The following is a 26,697-nucleotide window of genomic DNA, read 5'->3' as shown; positions in this document are numbered from 1 at the left end:
ATATGATCTCCTTACGTTTTAACATTTTTAAATTTCTATAAAGATTAACTGTTAAATTATTAAATGAAGCACCTTTTTTAACTAAATACCAGCTTTTAGTTTTGAAAATATGAACGTTATGCATTTATTAAAGGCATATATGCATAATAACTTTTGGTTAATTTACAACATATGTATGAAACTTTAATAAAAACAGACAAAATTTGAACAATAAAAAAATTTGTTTGCTGCCAATATTGAATTTTGCGAACGTAACCCCTTATTTTGTACTGAATCCATATTTCGCTTAACACGATTTCGCATAACACGAAGATTTCTTGGAACGTAACCTCCGTGTTAAGCGAGGGTCAGGTGTATATTCTTAATCAGCATCAACCGCCGAGACGATCTAGCCATGTCCGTCTGTCTGTCTGTCTCTCTGTCCGTCTGTCCGTATGAACACCTAGATCTAAGAGACTATAAGAGATAGAGCTATAATTTATTTCCGACAGCATGCAAATCAAGTTTGTTTCAAATTCTTACCAAGCTAGAGTCGCGAATTTTGGTATATACAATAATAGCTATAGTAGTAGTCATTCCTGAAAATTTGCGATCAGATAAAAATTGTCGAAGTTATTAAAGAAACGCCTACTTACTAGGGGTCTTATGCCACCTATGGTATATTTTGAATGCGGAACTATATCTATATACCAAATATACCATTTGGTGTATTGCTAGTATTTTCGGTATATTTTAAGAATAATACCGGAATATTTTGCTTTTATTCAAAATGGGTAGCGGGTATCTCACAGTCGAGTACTCTCGATTGTATCTTTCTTACTTGTTTTTTGACACATTTGTACACATGAGTACATATGTAAATAAATTCAAAATTTGCCTAATATCAAATAATTTGAATGTATTCCAAAATAAACATTTGTATACCAAGATATTCTCAATTTTAATACAGTTTAATAAATTGGTCGACTTTCGATACTAAATTACTAAATTTATGTAGGTATTTATAGTTTGGTTTTATTGAAATTGGGTTGCGGGGGACTTACAGTCGAGCAAAACTAAACTGATGCTTTCTTACTACATTTTTATTTGTTGTTATTCATATACATTCAAAAAATGTATAAAAATGTATTCATACATAAAGTGATATATCAGTTTGTGGCGGGGTATTGCCTTTATTATAACGATATTTCACATACTCAAACTCAACCGAAACTTGTTCACAACAATTGGTGTCAATTGTACATAGAGCTGAAACAAAAGTAACAAGGAAAGAAAATAAATCTTATTATATTTCTAAAAATGTTAAAAATGGGGAGAATAAAAAACAAGAAAGACAGCTACAGTCGAGTATGCTCAACTGTAAGATACGCGTTACTCATTGTCAATAAATGCAAAATATTGCGGTAATGCATTTGAAATATACCGCAAAATACTAAGAACGCACCAAAGGGTATTTAGGTATATTGATACTGTCCTATATCCAAATTATACCATAGAGTGCAAAATATTTCAGATTATCAGCCAAGGTAACTAAGACTCCTAGTAAGTAGGCGTTTTCCCCATGGAAAAGTTTTTCTTTAATGTCTTGGACATTTTGTATGTGATCGCAACCAATCTTTCAGGAATCATATAGACTATAGCTATTATTGTATGTACCATATCATTCTATACCATTTGCATCTGGAATGCTTTTACACTATCGCCTCGAACACGAAAAGAGAAAAAAAATGAAAACTGAATTCTCCAAAATTCAAAATATCGATGTCAAATATATTTTTAGCAATTTCCAAGAAAGGTAGACCTAAAAGTGTGTTTATTTATTTTGTTTTAAATGAAAATGAAATATGTTGTATATAAATATGCTAAAAATGGTTAAATCCTCACATATTTCCGTCCCAATTATAGAATTTCTTATTTTTAAGAATAATATTTTTAAGTATGGTATATTTTAGGATATTGTTGATAATGGAAGTTGGTATATTAAACAAAAAAAAATAGCGATCACATTGTGCTAATTAAAATCAGCTGTTATGTGCAGAAAAGTGCGCATTTAAAGCAAAATGAGTTTTTTGAAACATCTAAATTCAAGATTGAGGTTTTTTGCTCAAATTGGGAAACGCATGTTCAGTTCGTCCCACTGCAAAAATGAAAAGCCAATATTGTACTCATATTGCCTCAGTTCGTGCTCATGGCGAGTACGTATTGCGTTGGGGCTGAAAAATATTTCATATGACCTTAAACCAACTAGCTTGCTCAAGACGGATGCAGTTCACAGCTATACTCCTGAGTATCGGGAATTGAATCCAATGCAGCAAGTGCCGGTGCTTCAAATTGGTGACTATAAGGAATGCCTTTCCAATCTGATTACTAATTTTAATTATTGTACATTTGTAGATGGGCAAACGCTTTGCGATTCTGTGGCGATAATGCACTATCTGGAAGAGACTCGAAAGGACACCTTGATATTGCCACAGAATCCGCAAGGTCGAGCCAAAGTGCGTGAAATAGTTGAAATAATATGCTCTGGTATTCAACCTCTTCAAAATCGCCTTGTATTGGCTCACCTAGGTAAAGAAAAAAGCATCGAATGGGCCCAGCATTGGATAACCCGCGGATTCATAGGACTGGAAACGGTATTGTCGTCGTCATCTGGAAGATATTGTGTCGGTGATGAGATCTCCATGGCTGATTGTTGCCTTGTCCCACAAGTGTTCAATGCCAGACGGTATGTTTTAATAATTAACAATTTTAATTTGTCTTGTACCTAATGAAAACTATAATAATTTTTTTAGATATCATGTAAATTTGGATCCCTATCCAACAATTTTGAGAATCAATGCAAATTTAGAAAGCGAACAAGTTGTCATTGACAGTCACCCACGCAAACAACCAGACTATCCAAAAAAATAGTTTGAAAAACCCATACAACTGTTAAATGTTTTTTACTGATTGTGATTGTATAGTAATTATATTCAATGAGGTTTACAGATAAAGCTAAATAAAAAATCAACTGCAAATAAATTCCGATATATAAGTCACAAGTCAATTTTAATATAATCTTTATTAGTTTGTTTTAATATAATTTTTTCTTAAATATGTAATTCATGTTATACGCATATTTTTAACTTTTCATGTTTCTTCTGAATTGGGGTTTACTTTACAATTACTTCGGTTTATTCTTAACGGATCCCGCTTTTCATAATAATGTGTGACATTTTCTGAGTTTGCCTATGTTAGTGTTCTTTATCTTATAGGCTTCTTTCTATATGTATATATGTATGTTTGTATGTGTACATGTAAATGTAATCAACAAATTTTACTATAAATTCTATTTTGCACATATATTCGTATGCGCGTGACGCACTTTATAACATTACCATTACCATTAAATAGCCGTAGATTTGGTGTAATGCCTAATATTGTGACATCACTCCATCGGTTCTTTGGTACATCGGTCCTACCTAGCTTATTACTTGTATTTGCTTTCATTTTTTACAAGCCCCTATCTCTATTTTGTTGCCTCTTTTGCTTTGCCGCTCTCATCACTGAGTTGTCTGTATCGTGTCTACGGGTATGTTTCCCTTGGATTATATGTGTGCACTATGCATTTGTATATAAGTAATATGTATAGAAGGATAACTGTTTCTCGTGTACTTTTTAGGGCTGCTTTCGGATTTGAGCGAACCATATCCACACACTTCCAAATTGTACAAGATTGGTTTTATTATACGATTAGTTGCAAAACTATGTTTTCTTTTAAAAATTGAATGGGCTACATTACGATTTGTTTTATTATTATTATCCTTTTTTTTTTTGTTTTTTGGTTTTATTTTAAGAGACTAATTGTAATTTGAAATTTTGTTGTAATTTTAATAGTACTTTGAGGTTTGTGAGTATGTTTTTTTTTTTTAATTTGTATTTTGCGATCTCCAACGAAATAAGAAATAAATACAAATTTATAAAATACTCTGCAATGCTGTATGGACTCCATCACTATAAAATTTCGTTTAAATTTATACTTGTAGAAGAGCATAACTAAATGTCATTTGATTTGTTTTATTTATTATTTTATATTTTTGTTATATTTAATTATTTATTGCATTTAATTGAGAATGAAAATTTTCCATTGTCGACATATTCGACACTTGCAGCTAAAATTGTTTTAAATATTTTGCTAATTTGTATAAGTAAAACTTTTATATGTATACTTTAGTTTTTGCAATTTTTCTTTTCTCGAAACGTAAATAAATATGTACTTATCAACGCTATTCAAGTAACATACGCTATGTCGTATATGGTGTTGCACAATAAGCGCATACCAAAGAATTTCTTTCTACTTATTGGGTTTGTTTAAGAGCCGTGGCCTACGTAAATTGTACATACATTCGCGTGTATAGATATTTTTAATTTATACATTCTGTAATTTACAATTAATTTTGTTAATTGTTCATCCATTCACTTCACTTTACTTCATTTTTGTCATTATTATTATCACAGTCAAATCATAAAAGATTTATTACTTTTACTTTTGAATGAGTTTCCATGATGTTTAGCATTTGCGTTGCTGAATGTTCTGCGATTACGATTTTAAAATGACTCAATCTTTCAAATTAATGGAATCAGTTAATAGAAGTGTAAAACTGTGTATTTTCATAATATTGAGAGTTAATATTTCGGAAAGTGCAATGGAGCTTAAGAAAATGTCTGTGTGTTGTCTTGTGTGGCTATTTGGAAGTTTGGGCATCTTTATATGGATGTATGTATATCTGACAACTACTCTTCATATGTGTGGTATGTACTTAATTAAGAAGGTGCATAAGAAATTTTGAGATATTGTTTGGATGTTGCAAGTGCATACCACATTCATATAATTATTTGCTTTTGGTGTTTTTTAGTTTTATTGACAAAGTTTAATCTAATGGCTTGTATAAAAGCTTTAACTAAAATATTAAATATCTGAACTTTCATTTTGTTGCTGTTTTTAACATTTGCTCAACAACAATAAATAAGTACCAACGAGAAGGCATCGATTTTCTCTTTTTTTGTTTTTTTATTCTTTTTTTGTTATTAATTATATTTTTTCAAGATTTATGAGCTTTTAAACGTAGTCCCGTATCTATTCTCTCTACCCCTATGATGAGAATTTATTTAAAATGAAAACCCTTAACTTTGTTTCGATTTAACTATATTAACTGATAATGTTGGGCACATTAAATTATTGTATTAATCTGTGATCTGTGATCAAATACGGTGAAAGTATAATCTGACTGTGACTGTTTTTGGATTTTTGCTATTTTAAGAGATTTCTGGTTTGTTGGGAGAAAACTAATAAATATAATTTCGTCTTCAGTTTTTAAAGTCGCAAGGAAACACATCTTATTTTATTTATTGACACCACAATGTTCCTATTGCCAACGACAGAGAAATCGAAAATGCAAATGAAAATTTCAATGGTGGCACATAAAGGTTCCAAGCATTTGCCCTAAGCTTCCATGCCTCACTTGTGAGTGGGTGACGATTTGCGATTTGTAGATTCAATTTAGTGCAACATCACTCTTGGGTATCATCAATGAACCTATTACTTGATGTATGAACTATTTATATAAGATAATGTATCGCGCTAACAATAATTTTGATGGTTTTTGTTTATATCAATGCATTTATTGTAGGTACATTAATTATGCTTGTTTATATATTATAGATATAATTTGTTAAATATTACTTTAAGTTTTAAATGGTTCATTTTGTTGTTGAATGAATTTGTAGACGGAATTTTACTATTATTATTGTAAGCCAAATTATTCACACAAATTGGCAATTGGGTTGAATTGTTTATGTATGTCTAATAGTGATTATATTATTTCCCAAGTGATTTTCTAGTTTATCCTTTTTTATTTCAAAGGAGAATGACCTAATCAACCTAACAATTTTCGCACTCGCAAAACGCTTGCGTGTTCGCGATGCGTATTCGTAATATAAACGTTTACTTTTAATCCTCTGTCTTATTTTTTTAACTAAACGATTTGCGTCAGTTGTTTTTTCCACACGATTATCTGCAAATATGATGCGAGTAGTAATTGTAAATATGCATTTAATTATTAAATTGTTCTAATAACAGTGTGGGAGACAAAGCATAACAAATTATATTTAACAATTTCTTTCAGGTTGTGTATAGAATATATGTATGTATGTATATCATAACTTTAAAAAATCGGAAAAAATATAACAATTATACTGCTAAATTCAACTTGTTTATTCTTTGTGTCTGAATGTAGTATATATATGTGTAAGGTTATGTATTTAATTTATTTATTGTTTAAATTTTACAGATTCTCTTTCGGTTTGATATTTTCACATTTCACTACAAGTTTTCAAAACTGAAATATTTGTTGTTTCTTGTTTTTGGTTTTTTGTTTTAAGTTACGTAAGTATGCATTTGTATACATGTAGCTAATAAAAGTTATTTATGTTTGCATTAATTTAACTCTAATAGACTCCATCGCTGAAATAACAGCAACACAATACATTATTGTTGTAATTTGTAGAAAACTTGAATATAACTTGCCAACATATCGGGAAGGCTATCATTGATCATAATTGTGGATGACATTGTATGGATTTAAACAGTGTGGTGACTTGTGAAGGATCGACATGAGCGAAGGCATGTATAGTATGTATGTTTGTGATTGCAATTCGGAGAAGTGTGATCCATTGATTTCCCTTTATTTTTGGATCAAGCTAATAAATGAATTGGAGAAAATCCAACGTACATACATATATTGATACATGGTAATAGAATACAAAAAAAAGCATTAATTTACAGCAAGAGCTCAATTGCTTTCAAAACAATAAATCCAAACAAGCGGTAAGCACACCTACTGTCCGGCAGAAACCAACGAATAACTAAACCAATTACAATTTCTAACATTTTATCTTCTTTTTCGTCATACGAATGAATCGTGCACAGTGCACAGATCATCTTGCTTGGCGTAAAAGCATGGCAAACAACATGCATGAATGTAACACAGATACCTAGAATCTGAATCAATCGCATTTTCTTGCACTTGATTAGTAACAAAAAATACTCGAACATTCCGAGCAGGAATTATCATAATATATACTGGGAAAATGAGAAGTGCCACGCTACATGTTAATTGATTCTTTTGTTTTGCTTCTGAAGTAAAGCTTTTCGACATTTCATTTCAGAAATTAATTATTTATTTCATAACTAATTTCATATATCGTTTTACTCGATATTTGTATTTTATTTTTTGTTTTTAATTATATATCACAGATTCAGAGCAAATATATACATCCCCATATATTTGCATAATTTTTTCATGTTTTCCCTACTTTAAGTTAAGAAACTCATATATTTAACATCAACTCAATGAGTACGCCGCGCATGTGAGAAAAGGTAATTGTTCGAATGTTGTCTTCAATGTATGAATGGGTTATGTGTAGCTGTATTTATGTAGATGCGAAATAATGTGTGTTCATGAAGTAACTGTGAAACGATTGTGCCTTGTGTCTTGTGTCTTGTGCCTTGTGCCTAGGCAATGTCATTGTCTGTGCAGCCCCGTTGATCCTCTTTGGGTTCGCCATGACAAAAAAAGATGATAAAATGTACGATTACTTGTTTCTGTTGGTTTTTGGTAGTTGTTTGTTCTTGTTCTGGAGAGGCAGAGGTTATATGTTGTATGCTTGTTGTGATTTGGTTGAATTGAACAAATTGTTGTGATTTTAATGTAGCTATAATAATTTCTATACTAAGTATGTATCGTATCGTTGTAATCATTGTTGTTATTATTTGATTATTATTTTGGTTTGACATTCATTTCATGTTTGACTATTTTTGAATGTTTTGTAACTTTCCTTTCCTTTTCATTGAAATGATTCATATTATCTTGTGATCGCATTGATAATCCATTTCTCACAATGAAGCTTAAAAATGTTATTTATATTCTCAAACAAATATATTTAGTTAAAAGAAACAGAACACAAATTTCAATTCTTTCATTGTTTGTTTTTTCTCTTTTTTTTCTTTTCTTATCGTTTTTGTTTTTTTTTTTGCATATTTCAAGGCACACTAGCACTTACGACTTTACTTTTACTATTATTTTTTGCTTTATTTAAGTTTTGTTCAATTTAAAATTTATTTGCTTTGTTTTGAAACAACATTTATGCAAACATAATTTAAAACATAATTTGTCACAATTTGGATTTGCATATTGTATTTGTTTCTCTGTTGTGGCGCAGTTTAACTATGAAACTATTATTTGTTATATTATTTATTAAATATTGCACAAATGAAAACAATTATAGGTCAGATTTAACAACACTAGTTAAACAATAGATGTAAACAACTTTTGAACTTATATTTAGAGACTAAACTTACGGGTGGTTTTCGGGATCAATAATTATAGATTTGTGAGCGTTTTCAATGATTTAATTGCATTACAGATTAACCTGGTGGATTGATCTTATTGACACAGCTTACGAGCATACTCTTTTGAGTGCGTTCGACTGACTGACTGACTGACTGGCTGACTGACTGATTGACTGACTGTTGAATTGGCATGATAATGTTGCTAAATTGTTTATATTACGCAGTTAGTTGGGTGCTGGTTAAACGTGGTAATGGATTGATTGATTGGGGGCACCAATATTGATTGGTGCTTTCAATTAAACACACTGAAATGTTTCAAATTGTTTGTTTATTTTCTCTTTATCAAAGTTTCATAATTTTTATAAATTTCATTTCAGTTGGATTTATTTTATTTTTATTCTTTTTTTCTTTTGTTTATTTTTTGGTAAAATAAAATATAAATTTAAACTAAATATGTAGTAAGGCGCAAAGAAAAACACTTAATTTCACATTACATTTAATGCATTTCTATCAAGGTGTTTTCGCATAGACATGGGGATGTGTATGTACTATATGTGTGCGTGTATTAATGAATGGAAGAATATTGAAATGTGATGCTAATATAATATTCAACTATGCATATATGTTTGTATATATGTTACATTTATATTTGTAATGATTTGATTGTGGGAAAGTTTGTCTTTTTTAAAGTCGTCGGGAGTAACTAAATGTACATCGAATCAAAGTGAAATTTTTTCAATTTAAATTGAATAATTGCACATTACTTATCAACTAATAGGGGGCGGGGGCATTGTATGTGGAAAGATAGCAAATTTAGCAAAGAAAAAGTCGTTTAAATTTTTTAACAATATTGTGATGCATAAAGTGAATAATTGGAAAATGTAATACTTAAGATTAATATAGTATGTGACACAAATAAATGGTGCAAATAATTCAAAAATATTTAATTCTATGAATTTAACAAGAGGGACTGGAATTTCCAGAAAATAGTAAAAAAAAGAACCATTTCAAAGTGGAAATTTAAAAATCGCATGTCTTCAAATACATAATATACATAGAGCACACGTATGTATGTATATAAATCAAATGGGGATTAACACACAAGAAGCACAAAATCAATACCAAAAAGGAGACTCACGTGAGCGTAAAACATTAACAACACTTTTTCTTCTTCATTCTTTTAAAACAATAAACAACATTATCATGGTCAAATTTTCAACATTATCATAAAATATTTGTGGCTAAAAACATAAAAATATTAATATACATAATTGGTTTATTTATTGTTTTGCATTTAGTAGTAGCAATAAGCACAAGAGGGCAACAACAGAAAACATGAGATGTAATAAGAATGTTGATATACTCGTATATGAGGTAAAAGTGTTTCAAATAGTTATCACTAGCCTGTCAGCATTTTTAACGCATTTGTTTGTTTTTGGTGAGGTTTTTTGTTTTTCGTTTTTCATTTTTTGTTTTTATATTTTAATTATTTTTAGATTGATTTGTATGTGTAGTGAAATATTTACCTTATGTAGACACCCTTTTTCGAATAGTCAACAGAAGTTTTCTCACTGAAAACGCTCTCAATTACACAAAAATAATCCTCGTTTTTAGACTCAACATAATGATATAATAATGTGTACTTTGTTTATAAAACATAAATACATAGGTCTACATATGTATCAATGTGTGGGTGTGGTTGTGTGAATTTTATGTATTATGTTTTACGTTATATAAACAAGACTCAACAGTTAGTATATAAAAGGCATGCATGCACATACATATGTATGTAAGTATGTATGTATGTATGTATGTATACAACGGTATGGCTACATACATACATAAGTACACGCATCCGCAGTATGCAAGCATACACACAAATGCACAAAATATGTATGCAACATGTAACTATGTATGTAGATCTATGTATGTATATATATAATTATTTTCTTTTGTCAGATTGCAAAAAAAAAAAACTCGCAAACATATTGAGGACAACAACAAAGTGAGGTATAAACATTTTTCCCATTATTTTTGTTTTTGCATACTCAAATAAATATGATATATTAATATATGTATACCAAGAGAGAAATATATCTGTTTAATATATATTAATATTTCAATGGAAAATAATAATGGGAAAACAAACTCAGCATTTAGATAGAGTAGATTGTTTTATATATCTCTCTGAAAAAGCAATATATCATATCACTAGTTCAGACATATTGCTAATATGCCTTTCTGCGAGTATGGATGTGTGTGTGTGTGTGTGTGTATGTGGGAGGGGGGGTTTGCGTATATGTTGGATGTGTGTGTGTGTGCGGAAACGGCCGATGTTGTTGTTATTCGTTTGCTTGTTTTTGTTTTGGAGATGTAATTATGGCGTTTGTTTTTCTTCATTTACATTTATGTATATTATATTATATCTTTTTGCTTTTTGAAATTAACCATTTGGTTATGTTGAAATACGCATTTAATAATAAGAAGGGGTGTAGTAGTAGTTGTTGTTGTTGTTGTTTTTTGTTGTTGTGCTGCTTGATTGCTTGCTTGGATTGGATTGAGGATTGTTTAATTCACAACAGTAGTTAATGGAATTTGACGCGCTCTCTTTGTCTCCTCCTCGTTGATTTTCTGTTCAATTAGATACTGCGCTTTGGCAATGGCACTCGGCTGACCAGTTATGGTTACAATGCGATTTCTAGTGCCAGGTGCGAATATGCCCTTTTTGGAAATTTGCACATTTGCGCCAGAAACATGTTGGATTTCAACTAAACTACGACCGTTTGGACCTGCAATATTTGCATCAGATGGTGTTAATATTATTAAAAATAAAATATGCATATGTGTACATAAACACTTTTATATCATGTATATGTACATACATACATATGTGTATATGCATGTGTTTGTTATGTATATAGAAATCACTTATTTCCTAAGGTACATACTCGTATATGTGATTTGGAATTTTGTGAAAATATCAATAAAAAGAAATGCTAAAAATATAAAACGAACTTTATCGGCAAATGTCTAACAATATGGGCCAGTTAGTAAAAAAACCCAGCAAACTTTACACTGGCTTGAGCGTACAAAACAAACAACTGAAAATTGCAATATTTGCACTTTTACCATATACCTACAAATGTATGTGTGTATGCATGTGTGGGTGTGTGCATAATAATTTAATAAAGAAATTCGTTACGACTCGAAGAATGTGATTAGTTGTCAAATGAACAGGGTAAAATTGTAAAATTGTCTAACGCTAAGGAAAAAACATTGGGATTTTATTATTCCCTTAATATTTAGACTCTTTAACGTGGATCATCAAATTTAGAACATTATTGAGGGGAATATGTAGTATCATTGCTATACGAATCACGGATCATGGATTGTGCTATGTGCTATGTGCGAAGAGGGCAAGAAGTTGACTAGAAATTTCGCTACTTATATTCATATACAGAAAGACATATATAAATTGGGGAATTCTTTAGGGAATTGAATAGCAACATTTCCCCTAGAGTCACTTGGAATGTTTTGGAATGTGGAACAATCGCTGTCTTTATCGTTATACAACACTACAACTAAGGCCTGCAGCTTACTAGTGGTACAAACGAATTGGAATTGAGTGTGGAGAAGGGAATGCTTGTGCTTTTGCTGGAAAACGGATTGCAATGTCTGTTGAGGAGCAAGAGTTGAGTTTGATTGTGGTGGTTGTAGTTGGAGTTGGAGTTGGAGTTGTTGCCTGGTTGTTTAATAGGAGTAATAAAAGGGTTGCCCACCTAAGACAGCGCCGATAATCACTTCGGGCACCTCTACGTTCTTGGAATCCTTGGCACCCAAATCTCCCGGAGTAGGACTCTTACTAAGTCCGCCTATCGATGCAGCAGCTCCTAACTGCGCGCTGCTGACCGTTCCGGTGGCACCGGTTAATCCAAAGCTGTTGTTGTTTAGCGAAACAGGAGTTGTCGCAGGAGCTGTGGCCGATCCCAGATGACGGAATGCATCGAATTGCACCTCCAGCTGCGACGGCGTTGGACGAGTGGCCGCTGCAGCAGCGGCAGCAGCAACGGCATATTGCTCCAAATTGACTTGGCCAACAGCGCCAAAAACGTTGCTTGCATTGGCCGCTGAGGCCGCCGCTGCCGTCTGTTGATCCAGAGCCGCAACGCCAAGATAATTGCCCAGCGTCGGATGTGCTCCGTTGGCGTGTGTAACACCCACGCCTACACCCATGCCAAGCACTCCGTATTTTGCAAGCACACCCAGCGCAGCGCACACCTCAGTGGTGACCGTCTCCGAGTAGCCAGCACCCCGCATGGCAACCTGAAAGATGGGCTTCATCATAGTTGCAGCTCAAATAAACGAAAGGGCGATCGCAATTACCTTGATGTGTTCCAGCAGCTGTGTGGCCACTGCTAGATTGGGCGCCGGATTCGGTGCACCCAAGTTCAGTGATAGGTTAATGCCAGTGCCATTCACCAAGAGGCTCGCTGCGGTAGCCGCGCCACCGATTGTCGTGCCCAGCGTGGAGTTCAATGAGGCTGTGCTTGAGTTAATGGCATTCTGATTTGTGGCATAGGGAGAACCAGTTGGATTGAAGTTAGCAACGGGGCCATTCACATCAGCATAGGATACGTTTAGGCAGGTGCCCGACTGTGGATCCTCAACTATCTTCGATAGTATCATCTTGCAGGCATTCTTGTTATTCTCCTTATCACCAATGATGGTGATGCAGCGCTCCTGGAGAGACACATCCTTCGGCTTCTGCGAGATCTGCACATAGGAACCGCTCTCCTCTTTAATCTGCTTGATGAAGGCGCCGCCCTTGCCAATTATCATGCCGGCCGTAGAGTTGGGCACTAGTATTTTGACCTGCTTATCACGTTCCTGCGCCTGCTTGGACTCCGCATCAATGATTTTTGTGGTCAAGTCAGGCTTCTCACGTATCTTATCCATTATAAAGTCCACCACGGTCATGATGCCCTCCACTGAGCCCGTGATAAGGCACACGCGCTCAGTTGTACCTGGCCATTAAAGGATGTTAGGAATAGAGAGCTATAATGACCATCAAACTACCCTCAGCCCGCAGCCGCTTACCTGGATAAAAGTCGTGCGACTTGGACATCTTCACTCTAGCACCCGTGTCCTTCTGCAGCGAGGCAATTGTCTCGCCACCCTTGCCAATGATGGCCCCGGAGGCGACCGCAGGCACCAGAATCTTCATGTGAAATGTTGTGTCGCCTGAAAGTTCAAGACAAGTTCATACAATGAACAACTCATGAATGTTCACTTTTAAGCCAATTTTACATTGACTACCGTTGCACTGATTAATTCTTTAATCAACCACATATACATTTTACGCGTTTTTGGCAGCATTGCTATTATAACAAATCTTGGTTATAAGCTAAAAGTGTAAAACTCTAGAAATGACAGTCACTCTACATCTCATCAGTAGCACAAATGTCGATTGCAATCGTGTTCGAAATGTATTTTTTTTTTGTTGGTTCTTACTTTATATTATTATTATGTTTTTTTTTGTTAGTTCTTGCTTCTGAGTAGAGTTAAATTAGTAAAATTGAACTTGTTATTTGGGTGAGGGGAAGAATCGACTGTGTGCTGATCATTGTGTTGTTGTTGCTGTTGCTGTTTGCTTTGTTTTTAATGAGAGTCGAGTAGTTCTGATGCGCTTGAAGATGAGGATGCAACACACAAAACAAGCGAGGCAAATGAGAGAGAGAAACCGAAACCACAAAAATCCAAAAGCAGAAAACATCATCTCCATCTTAAATGTGGGTCAAGGGGTCAGTTAAGCTGGTCAGTTGGTCCGGTCAAATGGTGAAATGGTCAATTGGACAAAGACGATTTAGAGTTAATGTATTGCAAGTTGGCAACATTTATCGTTTAGCTGTGATTAAGCACGATAGTATCAGGTTAAACCGAAATAAGTAGATAGAAGAGAGAAAGAAATAGAGAGATATTAAAGAAACATGAACCAAATCAATTGTTGGAAACATAACTTATGCTTTTTCGCAATAGAAAGATGGATTTGAATGGTATTTAATGAAAGTATGACAAAGCTTACCATGATGATTATGATTATTGTTATTATTTTCAATTTCAACCTCAATTCCAGAACAAACTGACTCACCTAAAACGAGAATATAAATAAACGAAAACATTAGTTTATGTTAGATAATTAAGACCTCGATTAAGTAGTTCTACATCAAGGAAACATAAGTCAAAGAAGTGATTTTGGTGTGACTCTGACTGCGCCTCTGTGAGTGTGTGTGTGTGTGTGTGAGATACATATGTATGTTTGTGTTTTGGATATGTGTGCTGATGAATATACATATAGAGAGCTTCAAATTATTGTCTTCAATCACGGAGATTAGCGAGCCCAAGATACAACATGCTCGAATGCAGCTCAAGCAGCATAAATTGCAGTAGTCGGTCAACATGTTGGATCACCAATGCAAGGACGCGTAAACAATAAAATTTCAATTTACAAAATGTGTCAAGCGGAGATTGTCTATCACACCGAGAAGAGCAGTGGAGATAATAGCAATGAAAACAATCGCGTGGCATCTACCTGCTATTTGCTTCGAAGCATGGAGAACCAATCTTAGCACCAACCTTAGCACCAAGTGAGCAACCACCCATTGACATACTGCCTCTGCCCCGAGATGAGCCAATGGATTTTACTCTTCTTGTCTCGGTTAGGCTGTGTCCTTGCCATAATCGAAGGAGCGGACTACGAGATAAAGTACTATTGTACCGCAAGGAGTACAATTGATTTACAATTTAAACGTATTTCTCTAATTGTAGCATCAAATGTTTCAACCAGGCCTCCCCCCTCTCAATGAGCAGCTGGCCATATTTCTAATGGTGGGACTGGCCCCAAAGTGCAGTGCAATATAGTAGGACAAAGTCTGTTGCTGCCACCACAATTGACTTTTTTATGAGTCACAAAGGAGGGCAGCTCCTGATTTTGGTTGTTAGTTGAAACTGTGTCGTTGTCTTGTGACAAATATAGTAGCACTTGCAGGCATGGGACAAATACCCGAGTGCGTGCACATCTATGTGACATATAGTCAGATACTTATACTCGTAGTAGGACATGAAAGAGGGCGTTCCGTTGCTTACCCCATTTCCTATGCATGGCAGGCAGTACGAAAAGGCGGACTACAAACTAGGCTAACGACAACAACCCTCGACAGGCTAATAGAACAAAGGGGTTCCTTGCTTCACTGAAGCTACTGCATCCAAAAATTGTAAAAGCATTGCGAACCACGCAACAAAAGCGCATGCAAATATTTGGGCATAAGATAAAAGTAAAATAATGTAGTATGTACTTTTGTACACATAAATAAATTATGATGTATATATGAGTCTTGATCTGGCGGTATATTTATGTGTGCGTATAAGTGTGCAAGTATGTTTTGTCGCTGTTATACAATAGCAGTATTACATCAGATGTCATTTTGAACACTTTGACTTCATATTGATTGTTTGTTTAAAATTGATGAGTCGCCAGTAGCAGCCAATGTTGAGATATTGATAGTGATTGATCAACTGATTGATTGATTGATTGTTTGATTGATTGATTGATTGATTGATTGATTGATGCAGTTATTGTAGTTATCCTTTTTGTTCACATTGTTGTTGGTGAAGAGCGCAATAATTGTATTTAATCAATGTTGAGCAGAGATTGAGAGCGAGAGAGAGGCAGCTAAGTAAAGCATGTATTTAGTTGGTAATGTTGTAAATGAAAAGACAAAGAAGGATAGAAAGATTGAGAACGTGTAAGAGATTGACGAGTACTTTGAAGTTGTGCGCCACTTTGATTGGTAGTTTTTACTGAATTTGATTTCGTGTTTGATCAAACTCACCGTAGCACCAACAGGAGGCAACAGTCTTAAAGCTGGCAGTTATTGCCGTTGTCTCATGGTTTTCAATTTGATGCTGATGCTGATGGTGATGCTGTAGCTGCTGCTCCTGCTCCTGCTCATGGTGTTGTACTGCAGTTGACGAGCTCTCCGTGTCGAGGGTTGTATTGACGTTGGCATTTGGGCTGATTTGTTGCATCTGTGTTTCCATCTGGCGATAGTGATGTTGATTATTGCTTAGAATTGGTTGGCTATGTGCAAATGTCTGTTGCTGTTGATGTTGCTGTTGCTGTATATGCTGCTGTTTTTGCTTATAGCTAAAAACGGCTAATGAATATGTAGCATTATGATGGCTACTGGCAATGCTGCTTTTGCCGCTGCTGCTGCTGTTGCTGCTGTTGCTGATGCTGATGCTGTTTCTGTTGGAGATGCTGTTGCTGTTGCCGCCGTTATTTATTGGTGAAGGCGATGTGGCTGAATTTGTTACTATCTTGGAATGCGGTGTTTGATACTGATTAGTATGATCTAATTGCGCCAAGCGAGTGAACGCTGAATGCTGATATTGGTATGCAGAATAGTCCATTTGCTGTTCTCGCTGTTGTGGCTGTTTTTGTTTTTGTCTTTGTTGTCGTTGACAGGTTGCGGTGCTTGTATAAAAATCTGTATCCATATGCTGCAACAACTGTTGGATCACAGTGTTTATTCCAGTAACACTATTCGTAATACTTTCCATTGTAAACAGACCCCAGCAAGAATCAGAGAGGGTGAGAAAGAGCACGCGAGAGAGAGAGAGAGAGAGAGAGAGAGAGAGAGAGAGAACGCGCGAAAGAGAGAATAGCAGAGTTGAATGCAAATTTCGACGCTTGTTAATACGTCTCTCTGACTCTTGCGATTTAAGTGTTCAGTCTTTTAAATTTTGTATTTATTATTATCGGTTTCACTTTGCTGAGTTTGCAGTTACATAGTATTGAATACGCACAGTTATTTTTGTAGTTATAATTTTTTGATTGGATTTGCTGTTGCCTCTCAGATTTGCTTTATTCAACGCGATTCCAATTTCAAAACTTGGACAATAAACGAAAAGAAAAAGAAATAGATATGGGTTTCAATTAAGCTCAGTTTCAAAAAGATTTTCAAATTGTTTGCAATTCAGAAAAAACTTACAAACACACAAAGGATAAGATCTTGACTTGAAGAAGCGTTTATACGAGTCGAGAGAGAATCCCAGTGACTCAAACTAATTTGGCAACGCCTGTCGACGTTTGGTTTTATATTTCTCAATCAAATATCAACATTTTTATTATTATTATACAAAATTCTCAAATATTAGCTGTCCATCATTTTGATCTTTCTCTCGTTTTTGATCGTGTAAACGCAGCTCTAAGTTCTCGATTTGACTTGGCTGTCGCACTGTCGTCATCAAGATAATGGCTTTTGATGAAGATGCTGTGGCTGTGTATAGTTGTTATACGAGTATAATTAAATCTAATTGACAGAAAAATACGCCGTTGGGTTTAGTACATTTTGTGGTGTTCGATTAGGTGGATTTGTCTTGAGTTGAGTTGAATTGATTGATCAAGATTGATTTGAGTTTGAGCTGGTTTTGCATTGATTCGATACTAAAGCTGCGCGCTGGATGGTTGTTGAAATAGTAGTAGTAGTAGTAGTAGTAGTAGTAGGCAATAGTAGTAGGTAGTAATAGGTAGTAGTAGTAGTAGTAGTAGTAGTAGTAGTAGTAGTAGTAGTAGTAGTAGTAGTAGTAGTAGTAGTAGTAGTAGTAGTAGTAATAGTAGTAGTAGTAGTAGTAGGCAATAGTAGTAGGTAGTAATAGGTAGTAGTAGTAGTAGTAGTAGTAGTAATAGTAGTAGTAGTAGTAGTAGTAGAAGTTGTAGTAGTAGTAGTAGTAGTAGTAGTAGTAGTAGTAGTAGTAGTAGTAGTAGTAGTAGGTTGTAGAGTCGAGTTATACAAGTAGGTTGTAGAGTCGAGTTATTCAAGTAGGTAGTAGAGTCGAGTTATACAAGTAGGGCACAAATAATTGTTATACATTAATGACGTTGCTGGCATGGCGGTGTTTCTTGGATGGCAATTAGAATTGTGTTGATTATATTATATATTGTTGGTAGTGCTTTTCGGTATGTGGCGCTCAGCGGTGAACGTGGCTTTTTATTCTGATAGTTATTGTGTGCTTAGCACTTAGTGGGCGTAAATGGGCGTACATTTTTACAACAACAGCGACAACTAAAATCACATCAACACAAAACATTCACATTAAGTTAGAGTGTGACAACGAGAAAAGAGAGCGAGAGAGACAGAGAGAGAGAAAACGATTTTGGGGAGTGCACATCTGTTCACACATACATAGTAACGGGTCTAGAGGCAGACTCTTATAACTGGACTCTGCCAGAAGAGGAGGTTATGACGTGGCGGCAACAGCAGCAGAGCAGATGCAGCAGTAATTATTGTTTGTTGATTGAAGTGCGTTTTTAAACGATTGTTTATTGATTGACTGATGTTGATTGTACGATACGATTGCACGATCGCGGTCGTCATAGACACTTTGACGACTGATGATGGTATTCATTGAGTTGATGTATATATGTATGTACATAATAATAGTAGTAAAAAGAACGATTTTTAAACTTTTGCGACTGATGATTGAATGTTATCAGCTACATTTTTGTTGTTGCTTATGCTTCGCTCCTTTTGGTGATATTGTTTTAATAATAATAATAATATAACGGTAGTAATAAATGGCATGTTTTGCAATTGCTGTTCAATTTGTGCTATATATAGATAGTATGTCCATGTATAAATAGAGAGTATACGACAGTAGTAGTAGTAGTAGTAGTAGTTAATGACGAAAATTACACAACATCCAAGAATGGAATGGAAATAGGTGGTTGTTTGACATTAAAAGTATATTACTATGACATTTCCAAAGCTTTACCATTCAGCCGTGTTCCTATCGCTCTCAAATCCTTTATTCCTCCTCCTTTCGTTCAGAAAGCGTGTTTGTGGTTCAGTTCAGTTCAATTCAGATTAGTTCAATCTGGATCACCAAGCAATCCAGGTTTGAATGCCAGAAAAATATCCAGATCCGTATGACGATGCTGATTGATTTGTTGTTGGGTTGCAACCAGATTCACTTATAAGTTGTATTTTCAATTTTCAATATAGATTTTATTTTATTTTTTTGTTTGTTTTTTTTTATCAGTTTTCACAAATGATTTATTTTGTTATTACGTATCACCCAAAATTTGTGTTTGGTTTTTATTGCGGGAATGCTGCTGCTGTGAGTTCAAGACAATTTGATTGATGGATATATAGTCATTGATAGTACGATTAAGTCATTCTTAATATTGTAATTTATTATTAACAACTAATCAATGTGCTGCCATTTCAACAACAAATCTGCGTGTGCATCTCTATATATGTACTATGTATGTATTTATGTGTGTATGAGAATATGTTCTTGAGTTATTCTTTTGGAACATTCGTATCGATTGTAAGTAGATTTGTTTCAAATATTATTTTAAATATATTTATGTTTTATTCATTGAAATGTTTCTTTCATTCCTGTATTCTTGTATTTGTACATCTAATAGTTGGTGCAAATTAATATTGATATGAACAGTAGTGATGAAAAATACAGCAAATATGAAAAATAATAATAATACTTAATGCAATATTTAGATGAGACCAGCAACAAAACTCAAACAGCAGAGAATATTCGTTGATATCAAATTGAAGAATCAATAACTTACTGAAGCCGAACAATCTAAGCTGTGACCTCGTTATTGTCAGAGTTGCTGTAATTACCAGCTTAAATTAGCATGACCAGGAAGTGGGGAATTGCTATGGATAACTCTAATCGACAAAAGAATAAAAATGAAAAAAAAAAAACAAAGCTAAAACGAGCCAGTTACTTTATCATTTTATCGTTTTGATGGAAATTCGTCAACAAAGTTAAAAGTTAACAATGATGTTGTTTTTAATAATATACAATAACAATTATAATTACTAGTTGGCGCAAAAACTTTATATCTTTACATAAACACATATGTACATATTAATTGGATAAAAAAAAGAAAATTGGAAAATATAATATTTAATAATTGTTACAAAAATGCAGAGAATTAAACAAACCTAAATACCCAATTCCCCACCTGCATGGTGAGAGCATGCAATCGCTCATTTGTAATAACAATACTCGAATATGAGATCATCCTCTCGCCCTGATATCGTTGTTGTTGTGACGAAAGCTCATTGAAGTCAGAAATGTTGATTGCCATGACTAATCAAGAAGGCAACGAGAAACATGCATGATCGACTCTACGATACCTGCACATCTCTTTTCGGATATACCAATATAATAAATTCAACAATAGTTCGAATGCTGCGGCTCCAGCACTGCGTCTTACAAACATTATCATTTGGCACTAATTTAACATATACATATGTGTACATACATACGAGTATATACCCTTTTAAGTCTAACGGGTACGAAAACTGAGTGTATTTGTGTAGAGAGAAACAGCATTAATCCGCGTTATGCGTGCTGAATAGGTAGACACCTGCTTAGTCGTTGCCAAAGAGTCCGCATTAACAACTGGTTGGCAATAGAAATAGCCACATTGGTAGCTGCTTGGCTGCTGCTCAGATTACACAATGAATCCAAAGATCAAGCTTACACGCTGCGATTTCAAATAGATGTGAGGTGTTTATTTATTTTAAAATGCACAATTTACATAATTATATATTTAAGATATGCATCATAGTTCTATCCCTTGTTTCAAAATAAGGTGAACAACATTTTTCAGACTACAAAAAGAGCGAAATTCATACTGAAGAGATTGAGTGCTTCTCTTCAAGTGTTTCAAATTTATTTGTGACTCTTTTATTCATACTTTCAAAGCGTTGCTAACACCCACACTCACAATTACAAACATAAAAAGTCACACACATTCACTCAAACGAGTTTCAAGGTTAAGTTTCGCCGCTGTCTAATTCGTTTTTCGACTATATTTTCTGGCAATGACATGCTGCCCCCGAGTGCTGGCAGACAATAGCTGCCCAAGAGGTACTGTAGAATGCTTCAAATAATATTTTGATTTGCTATTACTCAATCATTTGTACATAATCGCATGCGTGACTCTTTAATTAATTACAAGATGAATTTCGAAAAGCATTCGAGAAATCCAAGCTCTCAACAGATAGTCCGACTTGATCTTCTCTTCAATGCCAATAGTAAAGTCTTTGCTGTAGAGTCTACAAAGAGTGTGTAGTTTTCAAATTATCATTAAGCCTGACATTGAGCTCAAATTTATAGTTTGCTTTGTCACAACATCATGTTTGGAATCGTATTGTACGCAAACACGAATATTTCACAAGTCACATTTAACGACAACGAGTCACATTTCATTTATGCCACTATTAATTATTGAAGTGGAACGTATATATATATATATATATGTTTCTGTTGCGTAAATGAGTGTCCAAACAATATTCAAATAGAAAAGTTTTAGTCGGGTTCACTCTCACATAATGAAAATACAACCTTGACACGACTCACGCATACTCGTAAAGTGTGTTATACGACTCCCAAGTTGTGAATACGTTGCGTAGCCAATGTTACATATGCATAGGCAGTTGCATAGATATACATATGTATCTAAATATGATCAAAGTCCTCATAAATACCACAAATAAAAACGCGATCACGAATTGTTGACAATCCACCCCAGCTCTTTGCCGGGCTGTTCTCTCATTGTCATGGGATGAATGATGTAGCAAACTGCGTTAACTGGCTAGCTGACAAAGTCAATGAATATATTTCAAGTGTACGAGGTGACATGTATGTATGGGTGCACACACACACATGATTATAACTCAAAGCTGCACTTAAAAAAACACCTACTGAAGCTCGGTTGAAATTGAAGCGGCGGTGTTAGTTGTTGCTGTTGCTCAAACGGCGACTGTTGCTGCGTTCTAGCGAACAACATGCTGGTTACTTTACAGCCAACTCAGTTGTATTAACAAAATGGCTATGCTGTGGTCGGCAAGCTCTCTAAGCGGACCGCACAAAATGAACGACGAGCGGCAACGGCGCGCACTGAAACCGCACTGAACGACCAACGTGACGGTAACGGTGACGGAGACAGAAGCATAGGCAGACACAGAGACTGAGACAGAGATACAAAAAGAGTTAAGCAAGCACAAAGCGCAGAGTTCAAAAGAGAGAGCGAGGAAGCAGCACACAACCAGCGATAGAGCCGCGCACTCAGTCGACAAACAGAGAGTGAAAAGTTGATGAGTAAGTCAATGTGATCACATCTAAATGCGCATATACATATACATATACATATACATATACATATACATATACATATACATATACATATACATATACATATACATATACATATACATATACATATACATATACATATACATATACATATACATATACATATACATATACATATACATATACATATACATATACATATACATATACATATACATATACATATACATATACATATACATATACATATACATATACATATACATATACATATACATATACATATACATATACATATACATATACATATACATATACATATACATATACATATACATATACATATACATATACATATACATATACATATACATATACATATACATATACATATACATATACATATACATATACATATACATATACATATACATATACATATATATATACATATACATATACATATACATATACATATACATATACATATACATATACATATACATATACATATATATATATACATATACATATACATATACATATACATATACATATACATATACATATACATATACATATACATATACATATACATATACATATACATATACATATACATATACATATACATATACATATACATATACATATACATATACATATACATATACATATACATATACATATACATATACATATACATATACATATACATATACATATACATATACATATACATATACATATACATATACATATACATATACATATATATATATACATATACATATACATATACATATACATATACATATACATATACATATACATATACATATATATACATATACATATACATATACATATACATATACATATACATATACATATACATATACATATACATATACATATACATATACATATACATATACATATACATATACATATACATATACATATACATATACATATACATATACATATACATATACATATACATATACATATACATATACATATACATATACATATACATATACATATACATATACATATACATATACATATACATATACATATACATATACATATACATATACATATACATATACATATACATATACATATACTTATTGAAAATCAGTTAATATAATTCCTGTGTGCAAATGGTTAATATTATGGTCGCATACGTTGCGTATGCGCAATGTGCCATGCCACATTGCTCATACGACACGTGCTCCGCTTTGTGCACAAAAGTGCACAACAACAAGAGCACAAGAGCTGAAGAGCATGTAGGATGGATCCATCAAAGTGACCTAGTTTTTTTGGTTGGCCTGAAACATGTGCTGCCTCAGTTTCTACTTGTGTTCAGCTTATGTTGCAGCGGCTGCAGCTGTCACTGAGACACACAAGTTGAAAACGAAAGCAAGATCAGCGTCTTGGATAGTTAGCTACTGATAAGCATGCTCAATGCGTATTGCTTGTACTTTCTGTTTATATTCTTTTGGGGCCTAAAAGGGTGTTGCAAAGCAGAAGCTGCCTAGACAGATAGAAACAACAGAAACAAAGGCAAAACGCACCACCGAAATGTACTCGAAGGTATAACTAACCAACTTGGCACTCTAGTTATTAGGAGGCCACTCAAGCGAACGTGTAGAGAGATGCTCTACAAGTGCAACAGCAGCAGCAGCAGCTGCAGCAGAGGCCACGATAACGCGGGCAACACTTGAGTAATAACAAAAGAATACGCCAAAAATAAGGTTACCTAAAAAGCGTATCTGGCCAGAAGAGAGGTGACGAAGTGACAAGAGAGAAGTGAGAAAGAACAAGAAAAACTGTGCTCTTTGTGGGTGGAAGAGAGGCAATAAACGCACTCAAAGTGTCCGCCCGACAGGCGACAGCAGAAATGCAGCTTGAGTCTGCACAAGTATGCAGTGCAAGTGTTTTGTATGTCTATAGCTGCATGGATATGTGTGTGTTTTTGTGTGCTCAAGGACGTTACAGCCACTGCAGCTGTCACTTCAACGGTGACTTCAATCCAGCGACGCTGGAGTGCAGCTCTCGACAGTCGACATGCCGACGACGCTGCCTCTGCTGATGCTGCTGTTACTATTCGTACGCGGGAACTGCGCAGGACCTTGTCTGTGTCCTGCACATCACCAGCGTGCTGTACGACAGACCGTACGCACACTCCCGCATTGTGAATGAAGTAGGTCAACAATGCTGTTAAAGCAGCTCCCACGCGACGCTTTATGTTACTCTCTTCTACTCAGTCACTTTTCTCTTGCGCGCTCTCTCTCTCTTTGTCTCTCTCTCTCAGTATGTGCTCTCTCGTCACTTGGTGACCCGCGCATCTACTCTAAAGCTCCGGCAGCTAGCTTCGATTACGTAACCGACACTGCTTTGGGGTTATACTGCATTTCCTTGCAGCCTTATTGGGCTGAAGTGCCCAACTGGCCAACTGGCCAACTGGCATGCTGCCTAGTCGCGGCACATCTCTCAAGCCTTGCGACCCACTGCTCACCACACAATTGGAGTACTCGCAACAACCCCACACATGAGTAGCCTTGATAAATCTACCTAGTTTACCAAAAGCAAAATTACAACAAAAACAAATAAAAGGAGTACCCACATTTAAAATACTGGGACAGATAACCAATATACATATGCAAACATAGAGAAGCTATGTGTAGCATAGACCTACTCAAAAAGCAGCAAGAAAGAAAAATAAAGAATGACTTAAACAACTCACTTCGTTAGCAGCAGAATTATTCAGAGTGACAAGCTAACTAAAAATCCAAAGATGACGATCAGTTGGTCAAACGTACTCAAATTTTTTTTTATACTCAATATTAACATAGGGAAAAGAATTGCAGCTCAGTGTGGATATTGTGATATTCCTCTTCAAATTAGGAAACTTAAAGTGTAAATATATTACACTTACTCCTAACAAAGCAACAGACAGAGACAGATATTGTTAAATAAAAATCACATTTCCTAATAGTTCTGATTAAGAATATTTACTATTAGATTTATGGGGTCAAATGTAACTTTTCCTCCTATTGCATTCTTTTTATCTTCTCTTAAGAGAAGTATTAAGGCACTGCCAACTGATCAATTAGCAATTTCCAAGCTTAATTTATTTAAAGATTGTTTCACGTGAATACTGTAATGACGACAGCAAGCTTAAGTGAAATGTTGTCACAAATAATAATTATTTGCTCAATAACATTTATGGATTTAAAAAAATATTCATACTGGATACTCAAATATATACAAACGTTAGTTTAAATTTTTCAGCCTGATAGTTATTGGAAATAACAAAACAAGTTTTTAACTATGATCTAAGAAACAAACAAAAAGTCAAATGTTTAACCAACCAGTGGAGAGGCGTCTCGGGGGCGAAAACAAAAAAGTGTTTGAAACTTGTATTCTCTGCTATTTTTATGCCTGTGACAGAGACGATGATACTACAATAAAATAACGAATATCAAAGCCATGAACAATGCATGCGATGCGATTGGTGCGATCAGACGACAGGTATTTTCGATTGCGACCACGCTCACCTTGAAAGCGCGAGAAGATTGCCAAAGCGAGTTAAGCTCACAAGTGTCGCTCGTTAGGTATTCGAAACAAAAGCAGATCTTTAGCGTTTGTTCTGTCAACAACTGGATGTATAAAAGGAGATTGCTTTGGTCAAATGACTGAAGGATGCGAGCATCGCTCGCGTCATACGAAAGGTCAAATGTTGGGCACTCTGATTGGCTTGATGGTCGTATACGCGATTTATGCACTGATTGCCCTATCGCTCCTGGTCGTCTCAATTAAAGGATGACAGTGAACAGTAGTGAACCGACTGATTGCATTTTGTAAAAATCAAGAGAGCATTACGCATGATAATGCGAATTCAAGTATAGAAAATTATAAAATGTAACGTATATTCGCGATTAATATACATATGTATGAAGCGAGATTGGGGATACAGCTGAGGATGAGCTAAATAAACGCTTCGTAGCGATACAGATAGTGTGTAAGCATTACATAGAAAGAAAGAGAGGGCAGTAAATTGATTGATAGAGAGATACGAGTAGATTGACAAATATATAGTG

The 26,697-nt window shown here is 34.5% G+C and overlaps 2 protein-coding genes across 21 annotated transcripts in view; one reads left to right on the top strand and one right to left on the bottom strand.

The window, feature by feature from the left end:
* The first annotated feature begins 1,991 nt into the window (after positions 1–1,991).
* LOC132786959 (probable maleylacetoacetate isomerase 2) lies at positions 1,992–3,271 on the top strand. Its single transcript, XM_060793766.1, has 3 exons — positions 1,992–2,334; positions 2,395–2,725; positions 2,793–3,271. Exons 1-3 carry the CDS (start codon positions 2,061–2,063, stop codon positions 2,908–2,910), a joined length of 723 nt encoding a protein of 240 aa, XP_060649749.1. The 5' UTR covers positions 1,992–2,060; the 3' UTR covers positions 2,911–3,271.
* A 2,803-nt stretch (positions 3,272–6,074) lies between these two features.
* The window catches only part of LOC132786957 (RNA-binding protein Pasilla), a 35,877-nt gene continuing 15,254 nt past the window's right edge, over positions 6,075–26,697 (bottom strand). For 5 of the 20 annotated variants that reach the window (XM_060793753.1, XM_060793751.1, XM_060793752.1 and 2 more), the window contains 6 exons: positions 16,279–16,486; positions 14,472–14,537; positions 13,487–13,630; positions 12,773–13,413; positions 12,169–12,712; positions 6,075–11,178 (listed from right to left, as the gene is read on the bottom strand). In XM_060793753.1, coding sequence (XP_060649736.1) covers positions 10,958–11,178; positions 12,169–12,712; positions 12,773–13,413; positions 13,487–13,630; positions 14,472–14,537; positions 16,279–16,486 — 1,824 coding nt within the window. In that variant the 3' untranslated portion in view covers positions 6,075–10,957. Of the gene's footprint in view, positions 11,179–12,168; positions 12,713–12,772; positions 13,414–13,486; positions 13,631–14,471; positions 14,538–16,278; positions 17,340–19,222; positions 19,566–22,192; positions 22,371–26,697 lie in introns of those variants that run through there. The other 15 variants (XM_060793744.1, XM_060793747.1, XM_060793745.1 and 12 more) reach the window with 11 other exon arrangements.

The sequence above is a fragment of the Drosophila nasuta genome, chromosome 2R, assembly GCF_023558535.2.
Source record: "Drosophila nasuta strain 15112-1781.00 chromosome 2R, ASM2355853v1, whole genome shotgun sequence".
Lineage (NCBI taxonomy): Eukaryota > Metazoa > Arthropoda > Insecta > Diptera > Drosophilidae > Drosophila > Drosophila nasuta.
The sequence above is the reverse complement of the archived record's forward strand: the minus strand, read 5'-3'. Positions and strand labels throughout refer to the sequence as shown.